Here is a 19995-nt window from a genome sequence, read left to right as displayed (position 1 = left end):
TCTGGAGGGACCTGAAAATAGCTGGACATCGACGCTCCCCATCCAACCTGACAAAGCATGAGAAGATCTGCAGAGAAGAATGGGATAAATCACCCATAGATGCTGCTTTATACACAAGAGTTCCTCAGCAAATTGTTTACTGCTCCAGATTCCAAAGTCCACAGTCTCATGTGTTCCAAATTGCAGATCTTTGCTCTGTGATGATTAAAAACAACCCCGATGGCAGAATTGAGTTGAGTTGAGTTTAGAGACTAAACTAAACTCTGCCAACAGAGGAATTAAATTTGGGAATGAACAAGTTCCAACTTAAAGTACAGGTAGCTCTAAAGATTATGCTTCTGGAAGATATACCAGGGGTGCACAAGGCCAGAACAATGGACTAAAGTTTGCCCTCGACTCATACTCGCAGTATGGTCGTCATGAGGTCGTAGGGGGCCGAGATGCTAGACGTAGGTACTCGTGGCATCAAGTAGGTCGGGGCGTTTTTTCCAGCATGATGAAAAATGTCCACGAGTAAAAGAGGTCGCAAAACAAATAGAGGAGTATTTAAAAAAATGGTGCTGTTAATCAGGATCCAATGTAGGTTAGTAGCACGAGATGACAGTCAAGGGAACTTGGCACGTTTTAAACAAAGGCGGCAGAGGACTGCGTGACTTTTAATATCATGGAACGTAGAATGAGATGTGTAGGAAGGAACTGCAGATGTTGGTTTTAACTGAAGATAGACACAAAATGTTGAAGTATCTTGAATGGGTGACGTTTTGGGTCGAGACCCTTCTTCAGACTGAGAGTGGCTGGATAGGAGTGTGTTGGAATATTGAAGCTTGCAGGAAGCACACACAGACAGGAGGGCATCGTGAGCAGATGGGCTGAAGCAGGGCAACATCAGGAGAGGTTACGGATAATCTCAACACAATACAAGGTCCAAAGCTAACCAAGAGGTCACATATGACAACAGGTTTACAAACCACCTGTGTTACTTTTAAACCAGCGCATATGATGAATAACCTTTGCACTGATCTTTTACTATGACATTTGATATTTTTCTTGATGGATCTGATTTGTGTTATTATGCACTGTAGGATTGGTGCTTATTGCCTTACTCTAGCACAATTAAATAACACTGCAACTAGGAGACTCATCAATAAAGTCCTCCACAGATTTCTCCAGCATATTGATCGTGCTACCAGACTATCAAATTTGCTTCCTGCGAGAGAAAATAAAATATTTTGGGCCATATAACGACACAGTTGGTACAACCACTGCCACACAGCACCAGAGACCCATGTTCAATTCTTACCTCTGGTGCTGTCTCAGTAGAAGTTGTATATGCTCCTTGTATTGTTTTTTTTGTCTTGTTTAGTTAGATTTTTGGTTATTAGGTTATGTTATGTGAGGGGGGGGGCTGAAACAGGGCTTTCTGTCTCTCCCTTCGGGGGAATGCGACTTTTTCTTGTCGTATCTCCCCTTCTCTGCCTCCGTCTGCGCTGAGGCCTAATGGCGGAGCTGGCGGCCTCCAACCTGCGACCGACCTTGAGGCTCCGGAGGCAGAGGCAGCCAGGACTTACAACGCGAGGCTGGCCGTCTTCGAGCTGTGGCGGCGTTCGGGTGCTCCAGTGGCAGCGGCACGACCTGGCGCTCTGGTGAGGGTGGCCCGGCGCGGGGCTGAGACGCTCCGTTGGCAGCGGCACGACTCGAGGCTGGGACGGCGCTCCCGTGAGGGCGGCCCGGCTCGGGGCTGGGACGGTGCTCCGGTGGCTTAGGCAGCCCGGCGCGGGGCTGAGGCGGTGCTCCCGTGAGCTGCCCGGCGCGGAGCTGAGATGGTGCTCTGTGGTGTCCCGGCGCGGGGCTGAGACGGTGCTCCGGTGGCTGAGGGGCGTTCCGGCGGCGGCGACCTGAATCCGGCGGGTCAGTAGACGACATCGTCAGGAGCTCGCAGGTCACAGGCTGGTGCCTGTTTTCTGGAGCTCCCGCGGCAACAGCTGCGTCCGCTGGACTGGAGGGTGGCAGCTTCGACCACCCTAACCGCGGAGCTTGAACCGGCCCGTTCGCGGAGCTCGGTAAGCCGCAGGACTGACATACCATCACCCGGTGGGGTATCGCCTCAGCGCAGAGGACGAAGAGGAGGGAAGAGACAGTAACCCTAAGATTTTTGCCTCCATCACAGTGAGGAGCTGCCTGGTGAACTCACTGTGGTGGATGTTAATTTGTGTTTATTGTGTGTTTTGTTGTTTGTTATTACATGTATGGCTACAGGCAACAACATTTCTTTCAGACCGAAAAGTCTCAATGACAAATAATGGATCTAAGTCTAAGTAACCACAGGGGTCTCCTCCGCAAACGCTCCAGTTTCCTCCCACATCCCACAGGTGTGTGGGCTGACAGATTAACTGGCCACCATAAATTGCCCTGAGTGTGTAAGTGAGTGATAGAATTGGAGGTCGTTGATGACAACGTGGGGAGAATTTAATAAAATGGTATTAACGATTAGCGATTCGTGATTAAGAAGGAACTGCAGATGCTGGAAAATCGAAGGTAGACAAAAGTGCTGGAGAAATTCAGCGGGTGCAGCAGCATCTATGGAGCGAAGGAAATGGGCAACGTTTCGGGCCGAAACGTTGCCTATTTCCTTCGCTCCATAGATGCTGCTGCACCTGCTGAGATTCTCCAGCACTTTTGTCCACCAGTGATTAGTGATTGCTTGGTATGGGCTCTTCAGGACAAAGGCCCCTTTCCTGTGCTGTATCTACAACCATCTGCAACCAGCATTTGGCAAATCTTTACATCCGAATCATCAAAATGCTGGAAAACCAGCATCAGTTACAAAATGCAGGCCCATAATTTCCGCTGTAGTGCTGTGATGAGCAGATTGGGGCTGGAGGCCTGTTCTTGTTCATTCCATTAAGTAAAATTGAAGCTCAGTGAAACATTATTCCATAATACAAATAGCATTAATCTACACCCATGGGATCATATACCCACAAGGACTGATCCAGTAGCAGGATAATGGTTCAAGATCACAACTGCACAAGCAATTGAACAAACAAAGTCAATTGAACAAACCTGTCAATCTCCACTTTAAAATTCCCCAATTACTAGCCCTCAAAAGCCATCTGTGGCAATGAATTTCACAGATTCACCAACCTCGGACTAAAGAAATTCCTCCTCTTCTCCATTCCAATGGTATGTCCTATTATTCTGTCACCTGGTTCTGGACTCTCCCATTACTGGAAACATCCTCTCCACATCCACTCGATCCAAGCCTTTCATTATTCGGTAGGTTTCAATGACATCCCCTCTCATCTAAACTCCAGCAAGTACATGAAATGCACACTAATACGTTAACCCGATCATTCCCAGGATCATTTTCGTAAACCTCCTCTGGACCCTCTCCAAAGCCAGCACATCCTTCCTCAGATAAGAGGCCCCAAACTGCTCGCAATAACCCAAATGTGGCCTGACCAGCATCTGATAAAGCCTCAGCAGTACATCCTTGCTTTTTATATTCTAGTTCTCACAAAATAAATGCTAACATTGCATTTGCCTTCCACACGACTGACTCCATCTGTAAATTAAGCTTTTGAGAATCCTCCCAAGTCCATTTGCACCTCCGATTTCTGGATCTTATCCCCAGTTAGAAAATAGTTTACACATTTATTCCTTGCACCAATGTGCACGACCATAAAGAGGTCAGTTGGGGGGCACTGCCAGTCGGCTGCCCTGCCAGCAGCATGTTCGTTATTTCGACTTCTTTTTCTTTTTTTGAGTATGTCCAAATTTTTGTATTTAGTGTCATTCAGTATGTCTTATGTGGGGGGTGGTGGCAGGGGAAAGGGGGAAACTGTTTTTTCAGTCATTTCCTCGATGGAGGCGACCTTTTTCTATGTCGCTTCTCTGCCTCCCCTCTCGCGGCCTGTCCCACGAGCATGCGACTGCATGCGGCAAGCGCGACCAAACCGGAAGCGGTTTGGTCACCCATCCAACTCAATCTGAAGCCGAGCTCCTGACCGGAAATGTTGTCTGCCCGTTTCCTTCCATAGATGCTGCCTGGCCTGTGGAGTTCCGCCAGCTGTTTGCATCTTGCTCCATCTCTGCAGTGACTTATTCACCTTCACACCTTTCAGCTTCCCAAGTACCTTCTCCTTGGTACCTTCTCCATCTCTGCAGTGACTTCTCCATCCCATGTCTCCACCTAGTTTTTGTCTCCTTTTGTTCACCTCTCCTATTCCCCTGTTCTCCCCCCGCCCCACCTGGTTCCATCTGCCAGAATCCCCAACCCATCAGGTTCCACCTACAAGCCTCCAGCCCACCCACCTCCCTGCTTTCCCTTCCCCATATACTTCATACTACTATCTACCGACAACTTCTCTTCTTCCCTCTCAATCATGAGGCAGAGTATCAACATTGGCACATATCCATGTCCTCCACCAATGCTGTTTGATCCCAAGATTCTGTACTTCTGATGGTGGTGAATCTGTGGAAATCTTTGCCACAGAAGGCTGCGGAGGCCAAGTCAGGGAATATTTTTAAGGCAGAGATAGATAGATTCATGTTTGGTACGGGTGTCAGGGGATATGGGGAGAAGGCAGGAACATGGGGTTCGGAAGGAGAGATAGATCAGCCATGATTGAATGGTGAAGTAGACTTGATTGGCCGAATGGCCTAATTCTTCTATCACTTATGACCTTCTCACATTCTGTTCTTCGTTCCATATTCCTGCACCTGATGTCTCTTTAGTCTTCATAATGGTCTCAACAATTCTCCCCCTTCATTCCCCACTCCCATCAAACTAAGCCAGTCTATTTCTCCCCTTCCTCATCTGGAGCAAAGGCCTAATCAGTACACTGACATTTCTGGCCAAATACGTTTAAGAATTCATTGAAAATTAACTTCATCCAATCGCATCAAACCGTAGATAGACGCTAAAATATCAATGATCTTATGAATGGGTAGGAAGAATATTTTACTTAACGAAATAGAGCACAAACTAATTCCTCTACCACTTCTTCTCAAAGGGACGATTTTGATGCTTCAGATGAAAGGTGTCAGATGCACATCTGAATTTTGACATCTCCTGGTCTTCTTCAGAATGATTAAATGCAGAGCGAAGCTCTGTCAATATCAAGGTATAAAAGCTCTTGTAGCCAAACAAAGTCTGCAATACATCAGTGTGATCCTTTTTTTGTTGCCAACAGTCACATCAGCTGCTTGGAGACATTCTCAAACTGCCACCTTTAGTTACTTCACAGCCAAATTAATATTTGGATCACCAATTCCCTTTTAACAGCAAATGGTAGGTAATTGAATGCATTTACATTTACTGAATAGTTCAATGTTCAGAGTACAAAAATATTGCGATCATATCAGATCAATTTCAAAAACTTCATTTAGTCCCCTATAAACCAATGTTCTAAACCTAGAAGTGTTTTCTGCAGTGGCTTACTCAATATAGTAACTTTTCCTAACTAGGGAAGGCCAATAAATAATTATGGCATGACTTATTATCATTTCACAATAAAAAGGTTAAAGCATTTCATCAAAGCTCATTAGCACAAAAATAGATACAGTGTAAAGCAGCACAAAAGTTATTTGTATGCACTCATTTCGTCTTAGTATTGGTTCTGCAGCCAAAAAATTATTTTAATGAAGCATTGTTTTATTAAAAAAGAAACATCATGAATCAGTATCAATTCGGACAAAGAAACGCTTGCCTCATTAATTTCCTTTCCATCTGTATATACTTAGATTATTTTTATTACTTTCCACATGAATAAATTGAATTGGTCAAAATGGGAAGACTATATAAGAAGCCAAAGATGTGCATCACTAAGATTAGCCAGACAATAACATGAATCTATAAACACCACTGAATGACAAGGCAACCAGCCATACCAAGACCAATGGAGTTGTGGAGTGTGGGGGTTGGTAGCTCAGTAAATAAACCGACTGACTCAAAAAAAACTGAGTGTCATTAATTTATTATGAACTAATTTGCACCGAGCTGACAAATGGAAAACCACGCAATACAGCCTTAGAAATGCTTTTCCTACGATATCTGCTGGTTTCCAAGGTGATAGAGAGTGCAGGAAAGGGGAGGGGAGAGAGAGAAGAGGAATTACATCAATATCCTGCTTAAAAAGATACACCTTCAATATCATTTTGTAATATTTATGAACAAAATACTGAAGCACCGCAATTTTTTAAAATTCGTTTGCTACATTTCTTAAACTATAAGCTATGGGCGGCACGGTGGTGCAGTGGTAGAGTTGATGCCTTACAGCGTTTGCAACGCCAGTGACCCGAGATCGATCACGACCACGGGCGCTGTAAGGAGTTTGTATGGAGTCGGTATGGAGTTTGTACGTTCTCCCCGTGACCGCGTGGGTTTTCGCCGAGATCTTCGGTTTCCTCCCACTCTCCAAAGACGTACTACTGGCTTGCAGGTTAATTGGTATAAATGTAAATTGTCCCTAGTGTGTGTAGGATAGTGTTAACATGCCGGGATCGCTGGTCGGTGTGGAATACGTGGGCCGAAGGGCCTGTTTCTGTGCTGTATCTCTGAACCAAACTAAATGTCTTAAAACAGACATTCCACAAAAATAACTCTCCTTCATCTGTAATCTTGAAACACTCATAGCAACACAACAATTGTAACTTTCCATTCACTGCACACTCATAACTGTAGTCACATCTCTGAAAGATATGATCACTCAGTTGCTAAGCAATTTCCTTTGACATATTACCCATTGAAATCTCTCTTCCCAGCCACCAGTTTAGGACACAGTGACTTGTATTAAAGCAAATACTTTGGTTAGTAAATATCTGTCAGGCAGAAATTACACCTTTAAAACCAAAATAAATTCCCATTCTATGGACTGGGACTTTCGGTTTCTACTTTCGATTTATTCAGTTGACAACTACATTTTGCTCTCCTTCATATTAATATAGATCTGGCAATAGACAATTGGTGCAGGAGCAGGCCATTTGGCCCTTCGAGCCAGCACCGCAATTCAATGTGATCATGGCTGATCATCCCCAATCAGTACCCCGTTCCTGCCTCCTCCCCATATCGCCCGACTCTGCTATTTTTAAGAGCCCTATCTAGCTCTCTCTTTAAAGCATCCAGAGAACCTGCCTCCACCACCCTCTGAGGCACAGAATTCCACAGACTCACCACTCTCTGTGGGGAAAAAGTGTTTCTTCATCTCCGTTCTAAATGGCTTACTTCTTATTCTTAAACTGTGGCTTCTGGTTCGGGACTCCCCCAACATCGGGAACATGTTTCCTGCCTCTAGTGTGTCTAAGCCCTTAACAATCTTATATGTTTCAATGAGATGCCCTCTCATCCTTCTAAACTCCAGAGTGTACAAGCCCAGCTGCTCCATTCTCTCAGCATATGACAGTTCTGCCATCCCGGGAATTAATCTTGTAAACCTACGCTGCACTCCCTCAATAGCAAGAATGTCCTTCCTCAAATTAGGGGACCAAAACTGCACACAATACTCCAGGTGTGGTCTCACTAGGGCTCTGTACAACCGCAGAAGGACCTCTTTGCTCCTATATTCGATTTATCTTGTTATAAAGGCCAACATGCCATTCGCTTTCTTCACTGCCTGTTGTACCTGCATGTATGTACCTGGCCTGCCTGCATGTACGTGGCATTACGAGCTTTAAAATCTATTATGTAATATTATTATATAAACTCCCTAAAAGGTACCTGTTACAAGTTAAATTACTTGTCAATTATTGGGGCTAAAAGAAGTCAAACTCTTTAGGTCAGCACTTGCCTGCATACGTGTTGGCTTGATTCAAGAGTTCAGTGCAGGCATGCATATCAGCAAAAGCTCGAATTCCTAAACAATTGGTTGGATGAAGCTGAGACTCCAGGAAATCACAACAGCTCTTTCTAACGTCCTGTAGCTGCAGGAGCCCTGCTGCTGGAAGCAACACCTGTTGAAGAATAGAAGCACATTGACATCTGTTATTAGGCATTCGGGTTACGGGACAGTTTCGTCCCAGCTATTATCAGGCAACTGAATCATCCAACCATAACCAGAAAGCAGTGCTAAACTTCTACTGTATCTACTTCTTTGGTGACATTCGGACTATCCTTGACCAGACTTTGCTGGCTTTACCTTGCACTAAACGTTATTCGCTTATCATGTATCTATACGCTGTAATTGGATCGATTGTAATCATATATTGTCTTTCCGCTGACTGGTTAGCACGCAACAAAAGCTTTTCACTGTACCTCAGTACACGTGACAATAAATTAAATTACTGAAATGTTGTGTGCATTTTAAATAACCATAGATTTTGACAGGGAAATATCATATCGTAAGATGGCTAAAACATGAAAAGCACAGTTAAGACCAATACTGTAACAAGCTTCTTTTACGGCTTTATATATTAGGGGGAAATTGGAGAGGTTCTCTTGAAATTAGCGAACTGTTTTTGAAAGTCTCACTAGAAATTGGCATTATTAACATGGATTGAATAATAAATGATATTCAACCTGCCATGTCCAGCAAATGTGTGACAATTGATGAGCTTGAAGAGTTTTAATACACATGGGTTAGTGGCATTACAGAACTTGACCTAGTCCTAACCAAATTCATCCACCTCTTTGGTGTTGCACAACATTCTCCAAGTCATTGGTGACTCATCCACCGAAATATTTATGACCACAGACCTGCACTTAACATCTGCAAGGCAAAATGCTCTTCCAGCAAATGGCCCTCGTGACCTAGATCTGATTTCTGGCAATGAACATTCCTGACAATTTCCAGAAAGAAAGACTACCTCATATCTCAGCCGCTCAGCTAAAGGAAAGATTAATACACGGAGTGCCGTCTTTGCTCTCGGTTGAAGAAGTGTTCAAAGGTCAAAGATAGACACAAAATGCTGGAGTAACTCAGTGGAACAGGCAGCATCTCTGGGGAGAAGCAATGGGTGATGTTTCGGGTCGAGACCCTTCTTCAGACTTCAAGGATCAAGATATTGAACAGAACGCATGCTTCTGAGATCAGGATTACCTACAATAGGCACTGCAAGGCACTTGAATGATACTGCAAAAATCATCAAATTTAGCAAAGGCGATAAGCAAGCTAATAGAAATGTCCTCTCCCAGGACAATATGCCCACTACCAAGGCCCAAATTACATTCAGTCAATTCCATTTGGCAGGCAAATACCAAACTCATCAAACAGGAAAGCTATTCTAAGCTTTATAACTATAAGTGATTACCAGGCAGAGAGAAAAAGATTCAGAAGGTAACAAAAAGCTGGAGTAACTCAGTGGGTCAGATCTTTAGAGAAAAGGAATAGATTACGTTTTGGGTCGAGACCCTTCTTCAGGCTTCAAAAAGGATAGTCTAAAAGATTCAACTATGCTCAAAATCGCTATGAAAAACAATTAGCATCCCAACTAGTTATTTGCTGCATGACTGTTTAAAGTGGCGGAAAAGCATTCGGAATACGTTGAGATTCACGGGTCGATGCATCACAAGCACACAGCTATTGTGTATTTATGGTGGAAAGGACACCACCTCACCAAATGCCCCTTCCGAGTAGCGTCCTCATATCACCTTCATCAGTCATCTTGGCACTCTCAGAACCAGACAGGAAACCAGTCAGGCTCGATTCCAAGGGGCTGTCTTTTTTTATTTATTTTTTTTATTTTTATTAGAAGTACGGTAAATTACAATACTACACAACACATATATCTTAATACATTTTTTGTACCGCTTCATTTTTTTTTTGAGCTTTAAGAAAAAGGTAGAAGTAAGGGAAGTAAAGAAAGTGCGCGAGAGTCGTGAAGTGCAAGAGTGTTGGGAAAAGAAAGCCCCTTAGAAAAGAAGTTAGAGAAGGAAATAAAGTGAGAAAATAGATCCTAGAAAAGAAAGAAAAAGAAAATAGGAACAATCGCTCTATTATAACATTAAACTCCGCAGAAAGGGGACTACCAACCAAGTCTGTTTTTGTTGTTTTACCTCCCGTTACCAGGTCCTGATACCACTTATTTATTTATTTGTTTATTTAAATTACTATTGCACCTCATACTTGTAATAAAGCCCAAGGGGCTGTCTAAATGCAATTCAATAGCAAAGCAAGAAACAAGGGACACTCATCAAATGACATTTTATATTTGTATCACTATGGCTCACCATTACAAGCAGTACAATGGTTAAGCATTATACTTCACGTTCAGCAAGAGAAGATGAGTGTATCCTGGCATCATGAACATTATGGGTGGAAGGGACTGTTCTTGTGTTGCACTGTCCAATACTCTATGTACGACAAACATAAATGCAATTCTTAGAAGCTATTGGTAACAAATCCAGGTTCTTAAACCCATTGCAGAAGCCATCAGCATGGGGATCAGCAGCTGCAGATGAGCACGGCCCCACCACCCAGATGATCACCTTCGTGAAGGCCGGAGTGCAGCTACCAAGAACCACAGCAGCCAGGAATCCGTCAGGAGGTCCACGAGAGGAAGATGACCATGTATGAAGAGCTGGTCATAGACTGCCGTAAGCAGGGCTAGAAGGCAATGTGTATGCCCATCGCGGTTGGCTGCAGAGGTTTTGCAGGGCAATCGCTCTACAAAGCCTTGAGTGCACTGGGCATCAACGGAATGGAGAGGAGAGGAGCCATCAAGAACGCCACAGAGGCAGCGGAGAAGGCCTCGAGATGGCTCTGGATCAGGAGAGGAGGTCCATGGAGAGGTGCACATGCCACCTGAACACGTCGTGGTCTGATCAACTACGGCTGGGTCGCCTGGGTGAGGGTGTCTGATGTTGAAAGACCCGAAACACCCAATGACCCCGGGTTACATCACTGGTGACGTGTTCAGGAGCATCAAGAGATGTATTTTTTATCGAGTAGTCCGGCTAGAACTTGTGACACAATAATTCCTGCAACTCCAATCAAGGGAGAAGAAACAAAGAATAAAGTCCCAAATATAAGAACAGTCATGTCATGGTGGCATGTTTCCAAGTCATAACAGGCCAATTAAAAAAAAACTAAATTCTGCAGGTGGAGTAACTTATGGGCATGTCCCACTTAGCCGATTTTTCAGCGGACTGCCAGGCGACTGTCAAGTTGCCGGCAGTCGCCTGAAAAACCGGCAACAGGAATAGTGACTGTCAGAGTGGAACGCACATACACATCGCTTCCTTCACCTGCCCGTTATGCAGGCGGGGGGCAGAGCAAGTGGTGGAAGCGCTGTCTAAAAAATTCACACGGTGCACAGCCAAGGTGAAATAGACACACACAGCGATGAACAGGAAGGTTGGCGGTGTAAAAAGACGGCTAAAGCACAGTGTACAGCAAGTCCTTTAAAGGAGGGGGGGCGGGGGGGGGAGTAGGAGTGGAGACTACTTTTAAGAAGCCAGAGATACACGGCTCGCCAGATATTGAGCATTACCGGTCGGTTATCCTTGGTTCTGAAAACCACTGCTTACCTTTTTTTCCCCCAATGAGCCAATGAAACACACCGGTCAGCACCGGCTACAACCTCCGAGAACCTTCGACCTCCTGGCAACCCACTAGGACCTCCTGGCGACCCACTTACAGCTCGAGAATTGTCGCTACTCTCCATGGCGGCTTCATTCTAGTCAGCTCTAATTTTTCAACATGTTAAAAAATTCTCGCCAACCATAATGAGGCCGCGCCTATTTCCCAGAATGCGGGAACTCCTTGTCTTTTTAAACAAGACCACTTATTCGGCAATTTCACATGGATAATCCCTGAAAAATCTAATATTGTCCCCGGAGAATGTAAGATTCACACCGTGAGGAATCATCGTCAATATATTTTCCAGTGTGGAGATGTCGAGAAATTTCACTATTATTTGTCTTGGTGGAGCATTTTGTCCTCTTTGGAAACGTCCTACCCGATGAGCCACATCTATCCTCGGATTTTCCGGCAGATTAAAAAATTCTTTAAGTAAGTCGGTAACAAAATCACGTGTTTGAGTTCCATGCTCTCGTCCCTCCTGTACTCCAACAATTCTTAAATTATGCCTTCTTGACCTCGCTTCCAAGTCCTACCATTTATCAGTCATTTTAATCAGTTGCTCCCGATCAGATTCTTGTTCTGTTTTTACTCGTTATTTCCTGAGCCATCTCATTCATTACCGTCTCCATATCTTCCATCAACTTATCAGACTTTTTCATATCCTCAAACATCTTCTCAATTTTCTTATTAAATTCTTTTTCCATTCTGGCAAATTCTTCCATTGTCTTTTTATCAAGATCCTTAAACTGCTGCTTCAAAGAGATGTACAGAGAGATTCATCCATGGCTGATCCATCTTTCCCTCTCAATCCCATTCCCGTACCTTATCCCCATAACTCCCGATGCTCATACTAATCAAGGGTCTATCAATCTCCGCCTTAAAATATCCATTACCTTGGCCTCCACAGCCTTCTGTGACAATGAATTCCATAGATTCACGACACTCTGGCTAAAGAAATGCCTCCTCATCTCCTTTCTAAAGGTACAACCTTTTATTCTGAGGTGTTGGCCTCTGGCCCTGAACTCTTCCACCAATGGAAATATCCTCTTCACACCCAAACTATCCAGGCCTTTCACCATTCGGTAAGTTTCAACAAGGTCCCTCCTCATCATTCTAAACTCCAGCGAGTACAGCCCCTATGCCGACAAACACTCGTATGTGAAGCTAACAATTTCAGGGATCATTCTTTTAAACCTCCCCTGGACCCCTTCATGAAAATTAAGTTTACATTAGCACATAGTTTCAAAAGTGCTATAAGCAAATCGCTCAAATAGTGAGAGGAGTGAATTAAGACTGACAATGCGAGAGATACTCAGCCAGTCTGTTTCTGTGGAGAGAGATGCAAACATTCATGTTTCAGGTTCATGATCTGTCAGCAGAAATTCAAAGCTCATCCTTTCACATATGCACTGCTTGGCCTGGTGAGTATTTCAAGCATTTTCTGTTTTTATTCCAGATTTCCAGCATCCACAGTTCCTTGCTTTTCAATGAAAGGTGGTGGGTTACTAACAGTACAGATCTGATATGGGGCAAACTATGATGAACTCATTGTGATTTCACACTTGCTTGCAGCTCAGGTAGCACAAGGATGAACAGAGTTTTCCTTCCACTGCTCTGGAAGAGGTCAGCTCCAATGTATATTAAATAAATGCTTGCATTTATTTCAAGAGGGCTAGAATACAAAAACAGGGATGTAATGCCGAGGCTCTATAAGGTGCTGATCAGGCCATATTTGGAGAAGTACTGTGAGCAATTTTGGGCACCATATCTGAGGAAGGATGTGCTGGCTCTGGAGAGGGCCCACAGGAAGTTTACGAGAATGATCCCAGGAATCAGTAGATTAACATATGATGAGCGTTTGACGGCACTGGGCCTGTACTCGCTGGAGTTTAGAAGGATGAGGGGGTACCTCATTGAAACTTACCAAATAGTGAAAGGCTTGGATAGAGTGGATGTGAAGAAGATGTTTTCACTGGTGGGAGAGTCTGGGACAGAGGCCACAGCCTCAGAAATACAGGGCGTTCCTTTAGGAAGGAGATGTGGAGGAATTTCTGTCCAAGAATTATTTGCCACAGAAGGCTGTGGAGGCCAAGTCTGTGGATATTTTTAAGACAGCGATAGATAGATTCTTGATTAGTACAGGCGTCGGAGGTTATGGGGAGAAGGCAGAAAAATGGGGTTAGGAGGGAGAGATAGATCAGCCATGATTGAATGGAGGAGTAGACTTGATAGGCCAAATGGCCCAATTCTGCTCCTTTCACATGACCTTAAGTCCTTATCTGGAAACTAATCTACCGGGAAGTGTAACCACCAACCTCCACTCAGCAGGTGCACAGGCAAAAACAATTAAGTTTATAAAATGGTCAGAAATAGAAGTAGCACGTTTTGGCCAAATGAGTCCTTGAACCAGCTGTGCTATTCAACAAGATAATTGGTGACCTGGTCTTTGACTTCATTTTTGTCTCTGATCCCCTGTAGTTTTCATTTGCCCTGTCAACCAGAATCTATCACAGGTATGAATATTTTTAACGTTGCACTATCCAAACTTGTCTGGGTTTGAGAGTTCAATCTTCATAGCTACCCATCAACACCTTAGTATTAAATAGTCAATCCCTTGCATTGAAATAGGCAATAACATCCACCAGCAAGTTCCCCAATATCTTTTCTTTCAATAAAAATCCATTCTAATTCTTCTAAACTCCACAGAGGATAAGTCCCTTCTGCTTAACCTTTCCTCATAAGACAACGCCTGCATTTAAGGAATTGATCTCATGGCTGTCATAATGTCATCTCTAAAATTGGCATATCCTTTCTTAAATAAAAACAAAACTGTATGCAGGCGGCACTATAGCGAGGCGGTAGAGTTGCTGCCTTACAGCGCTTGTAGCGTCGGACACCCAGGTTCGATCCCAACTACGGATGCTGTCTGTACTGAGTTTGTACATTCTCCCTGTGATCACGTGGGTTTTCGCCGAGATTTTAGGTTTCCTCACACACTCCAAAGACGTACAGGTTTGTAGATTAATTGGTTTGGTATACGTGTAAATTGTCCTTAATGTGTGTTGGATAGTGTTAATATGCGGGGATCGCTCATCGGTGTGGACTTGGTGGGCCGAAGGGCCTGTTTCCGCGCTGTAGCTCTAAACTAGACGTTACCGTAAAATGCTCTCTAGCCGCTGTCAATAACCTGGGATAAATCCCATTGGTATTTTTCATTCATAACATTAACCGAAAATTTGTTTTTAAAAAATAGTAGCAATACATAGAAACATAGAAACATAGAAATTAGGTGCAGGAGTAGGCCATTCGGCCCTTCGAGCCTGCACCGCCATTCAATATGATCATGGCTGATCATCCAACTCAGTATCCCGTACCTGCCTTCTCTCCATACCCCCTGATCCCCTTAGCCACAAGGGCCACATCTAACAATGAACTGGCCTCAACTACCCTCAGTGGCAGAGAGTTCCAGAGATTCACCACTCTCTGTGTGAAAAAAGTTCTTCTCATCTCGGTTTTAAAGGATTTCCCCCTTATCCTTAAGCTGTGACCCCTTGTCCTGGACTTCCCCAACATCGGGAACAATCTTCCTGCATCTAGCCTGTCCAACCCCTTAAGAAGTTTGTAAGTTTCTATAAGATCCCCTCTCAATCTTCTAAATTCTAGAGAGTATAAACCAAGTCTATCCAGTCTTTCTTCATAAAACAGTCCTGACATCCCAGGAATCAGTCTGGTGAACCGTCCCTGCACTCCCTCTATGGCCTTCCTCAGATTTGGAGACCAAAACTGTACGCAATACTCCAGGTGTGGTCTCACCAAGACCCTGTACAACTGCAGTAGAACCTCCCTGCTCCTATACTCAAATCCTTGTGCAATGAAAGCTAACATACCATTCGCTTTCTTTACTGCCTGCTGCACCTGCATGCCTACCTTCAATGACTGGTGTACCATGACACCCAGGTCTCGCTGCATCTCCCCCTTTCCCAATCGGCCACCATTTAGATAATAATGTACATGGAACATTAGCCTTGGTATTTCAATATTCATTCATCTGAAATTAAATACTCTTTATAGGAAACATCTGATTTGACCAACTAATTAGTAACCTCGAAATACAGTGCTAGAATTGGATCTTTAGAACAACGAAGTACTGTACCAGCTGTCAGAAGCTACACTACCAAGATACTTTGTGTGTAGGAATGAACTGCAGATGCTGGTTTAAATCGAAGGAAGACACAAAATGCTGAAGTAACTCAGCATCTCTGGAGAGAAGGAATGGGTGACGTTTCGGGTCAAGACCCTTCTTCAGACCTGGTCTCGACCCGAAACGTCACCCGTTCCTTCTCTCCAGAGATGCTGCCTGTCCCGTTGAATTACTCCAGCACTTTGTGTCTACCTACAAAGATACTTAGTTTGTATTAAATGTTTAAGAAGGAATTGCAGATGCTGAAAAAATCTAAAGTAGACAAAAAAAAATGCTGGAGAAACTCTAGCGGATGAGGCAGCATCTATGGAGAAAAGGAGTATGCAACGTTTCGGGTCGAGACTTTATTAAAAGGCAGGCACACTTGGTTCATTAGGAAATCAACATTTAAAATTCCGATTTACAACAGTTGCCGAGGAGAAAAATTGAAAATGCAGGTGACAAGACATTTTTGGAGAGAAAACAAAGTTACGTGATGATTCTTCTAAATGGCCATTCACAAACTTTTGTGGTGATTTCAAGTCAGCGAAAAGGCTCAAAGCCTCTATGGGACACTGTGTTTATCAGCATCTTGGCAGAACACAGTGACACAGATCCTTTTGCCAAACGTCAAGGCAACCACCACATTCAAACTCTTGTTTTCCTCTCAATACACATCTGCAGTACACTGGTCTTATTGCTATTCATCCTTTAATCTCAAATCCAAAAGGACAGGTGTTCTTTTCTTCATGTACTTTTTGTATTTCCTCCCCGTCCATTATACAAATCCTTACCCCCAACTGCGTTCCGGTTATACTCACAGATTTACTAACGAACAAAGCCACAGGGAAAGAATTGGATCCCCCCCGCGCATCCACCTAAATAAAACCTGCAAAGAATGGTGCATTCTTCTTCACCATTGATGACCCAGGCATGAAAAAAGTAACATGCTACAATGTTCTCTTCACTGCCAGCAACACAGACAAAATGGCAAATTATATGCTCACAACTACTTTGAATATCAATAGAGAACAAAATAAGCCGTTAGACATCAATGTGCTTTTCATATACACCATACAACAATTGGATAAAAGGAACACTCGGAAATGCTGACCAACTAAGGGATTCCCATTACAATCTCAGTTCATGCTGAAACAATTGGAACTCACAGGGGAGGTTCTCAAGCAGAGAAAATTCAACCATGTTGACTATGTCCATAGGATGTACATGTACCTGGAATCCACACAAGATTGATAGAGGAACTGAGATCAGCGTACAGTCATCTAACCTAGCTCACAAATGAAAAGCTGCTGAGCCCATTGGCACTAAACGAAAGGGAATATTAGGTCAGAAGGAGAAGATTTAGGCCATTCGGACCATCAAGTCTACTCCGCCATTCAATCATGGCTGATCTCTCTCTCCCTCCTAACCCCATTCTCCTGCCTTCTTCCCATAACCTCTGAAATCTATACTGATCAAGAATCTTAAAAATATCTACTGACTTGGCCTCTACAACCTTCTGTGGCATTTCTTAATTCTGTGGCTATGAACTCTAGTTCTGGACTCTCCCTCCAGTGGAAACATCCTCCCCACACCCACTCCATCCAAGCCTTTCACTATTCTGTATGCTTCAATGAGGTCGTCCCTTATTCTTCCAAACGCCAGCGAGTACAGGCCAGTGCCGACAAACGCTCATCATAGGTTAACCTGCTCATTCCTGAATCATTCTTGTAAACCTCCTCTGGACCCTCTCCAGAGCCAGCACACCCTTCCTCAGATATGGTGCCCAAAATTGCTCACAATATTCCAAATGCGGCCTAACCAGAGCCTTATAGAGCCTCAACATTACATCACTGTTTTTGTAAACAAGCCCTCTTGAAATAAATGCTAGCATTGAGTTTGCTTTCTTTACTACCGATTCGACTTGCAGTTTAACTTTTTTTGTGAATCTTGCACCAGAACTCCCGTCCCTAAATATTCATTTATATATTCATAAATATTCAATAATATAACATCATATTTCCCAAACATCTTACACAATGAATTCGATTGGGATTCAGTGTTTGACCTTCGAAAGGAAGAAGTAAAAATTTTCATGGATTCAACAGCTCATTGACATTCCTAAATCTGTTACAATTGCTATAAATAAATAGAATAGAAAACTAAATTTAAACTAAAAAAATAATTAAAACAAATAGGGACTCAGGGGGTATCAGGGGTTATAGGGAGAAGGCAGGAGAATGGGGTTGGGGGTGGGGGGGAAGATAAATAGATCAGCCATGATTGAATGGCGGAGTAGACTTGATGTGCTAAATAGCCTAATTCTACTCCTATCACTTATGAGCATGACTCCAATCCTATACCAAATTTATAACAGCAGATGCTGGAAAAATCGAAAGTAGACAAAAATGCTGGAGAAACTCAGCGGGTGAGGCAACATCTATGGAGCGATGGAATAGGGAGAAAGCAAGGATCACCTGAAATTGGAGGTCAAATTCCAGGTAGTCCTTGCTTTCTCCCTCCTTCTCCTCCCAGCTCTCCCACAGCCCACTGTCTCCGCCTCTTCATTTCTTCTTCCCGCCCCCCCCCTCCCCCATCACCCCAACAATCAGTCTGAAGAAGGGTCTCGACCCGAAACGTCACCTATTCCTTCGCCCCATAGATGCTGCCTCACGCTCTGAGTTTCTCCAGCATTTTTGTTCACCTCCAAATTTATAGCATGCATGTTAACAGAGAAGTGAATACCCAGTGCAGATTGCTTTGCTTCCCCTAGCGAGACAGAGTGCCTCAGTTGCAGCCACATGGGGTCTAGCGGCATTCACGCAGGATCTTCATTTGGTCACCCCTTGACACCTGGGTGGTGCTGGTTAGGCCAACATTAATTGGCCTTATCAAACTTAAGGGTACAGGAAGGGGCTTGAGAACCTTGTGTCCTGGTATTGAGACAACATTCTTTCTCTCAATGTCAGCATACAACAGAGATAGTGATGGAAGTGACGCGATCGGTACACATACCCCAGTTTGCATTTATGGCGGCAAAGTACAGATGGTTGAAAAGTTCAACTTCTTCGGAGTAAATTTCACCACCAACAACTTTGCCTGGACCACCCATATTGAAGGAACGATCAACAAAGCACACCAAAGCTTCTGCTTCTTTAGAAGGCTCTGGGAGCTTGGCATGTCCCCAACAACAACTTCTACAGATGCGCCACAGAAAACATTTTATCACACCAACCAACCTCCATTTATACCTCGCACTGCCTCGGTAAGGCCAGCAGCATAATCAAGGACCAGTCACACCCTGGCCACTCCCTCTTCCTTCAGGCAAAAGGTATAGAAGTGTGAAAACGCACACCTCCAGATTAAGGAAGTTTCTTCCCAGCTGTTATCAGGCAAGTAAACCATCCTACCATGACTAGAAAGCAGTGCTGAACCATGATCTACCCCATTGGAGACCCTTGGACTATCCTTGATCGGACTTTACTGACTTTACCTTACACTAAAGTTATTCCCTTATCATGTATCTGTACATTGTGAATGGCTTGATTGTAATCATGTATTGTTTTTCCCGCTGACTGGTTAGCACGCAGCAAAAGCTTTTCACTCCACCCCGGTACACATGACAATAAACTAAACTAAACTAATTTCCTTTGGAAAAATGGCGGTGAGCCACCTCGTGTTTGACTCTTAATTGTCCTCAGAACCACTCATTTGTACTAACACCATAGCATTCAAAAACCAAAACAATAAATCTCAAAGTACCACTAGGCGGCGCTATGTTCGGCCAAGGCAAAGCTAGCTCCTAGCCAAGTTGACCTTGTGAAGTCATCCTCAAAAATGTCTGAGGCAGTAATACAAATTGATAGCCATCCCTCAAATTTGCCCCAAAAATCTTACATCTGTATGCTCCAAGATTGTACAAAGAAGGCAAATTCCCAGACATCTCCATTATAATCACTGGTGGTGAATCTGTGGAATTCATTGCCACAGAAAGCTGTGGCGGCAATGTCATTGGATATTTTTACGGTAGAGATAGATAGATTCGTGATTAGTATAGGTGTCAAGGGTTATGGGGAGAAGGCAGGAGAATGGAGTTAGGAGGGAAAGATAGATCAGCCATGATTGAATGACAGAGAGGTCTTGATGGGTCGAATTACCCCATTCTGCTCCGATCACTTATGAACATTCTTTCCCACCAGCAGAACCGACCCATTGAATTTGGTGGCATAGGGTTAAAAGGGCAGAAGGGAGTGACCCTTCACATCTACAATTTACAACCCACATCACCTGAAAGTT

General features: G+C 43.8%; 1 protein-coding gene across 2 annotated transcripts in view; it reads right to left on the bottom strand.

Moving 5' to 3' along the window:
• klhl2 (kelch-like family member 2) overlaps positions 1–19995 on the bottom strand; it is a 146465-nt gene that overhangs the window by 74150 nt on the left and 52320 nt on the right. For both annotated transcript variants that reach the window (XM_055644986.1, XM_055644994.1), the window contains exon 5: positions 7788–7950. In XM_055644986.1, the coding sequence (XP_055500961.1) occupies positions 7788–7950 (163 nt within the window). The remainder of the gene's footprint in view (positions 1–7787; positions 7951–19995) is intronic.

The sequence above is a fragment of the Leucoraja erinacea genome, chromosome 1 (genome assembly GCF_028641065.1).
Source record: "Leucoraja erinacea ecotype New England chromosome 1, Leri_hhj_1, whole genome shotgun sequence".
NCBI lineage: Eukaryota > Metazoa > Chordata > Chondrichthyes > Rajiformes > Rajidae > Leucoraja > Leucoraja erinaceus.
Note: the sequence above shows the minus strand (reverse complement) of the source record. Positions and strands in the feature narration are given on the sequence as shown.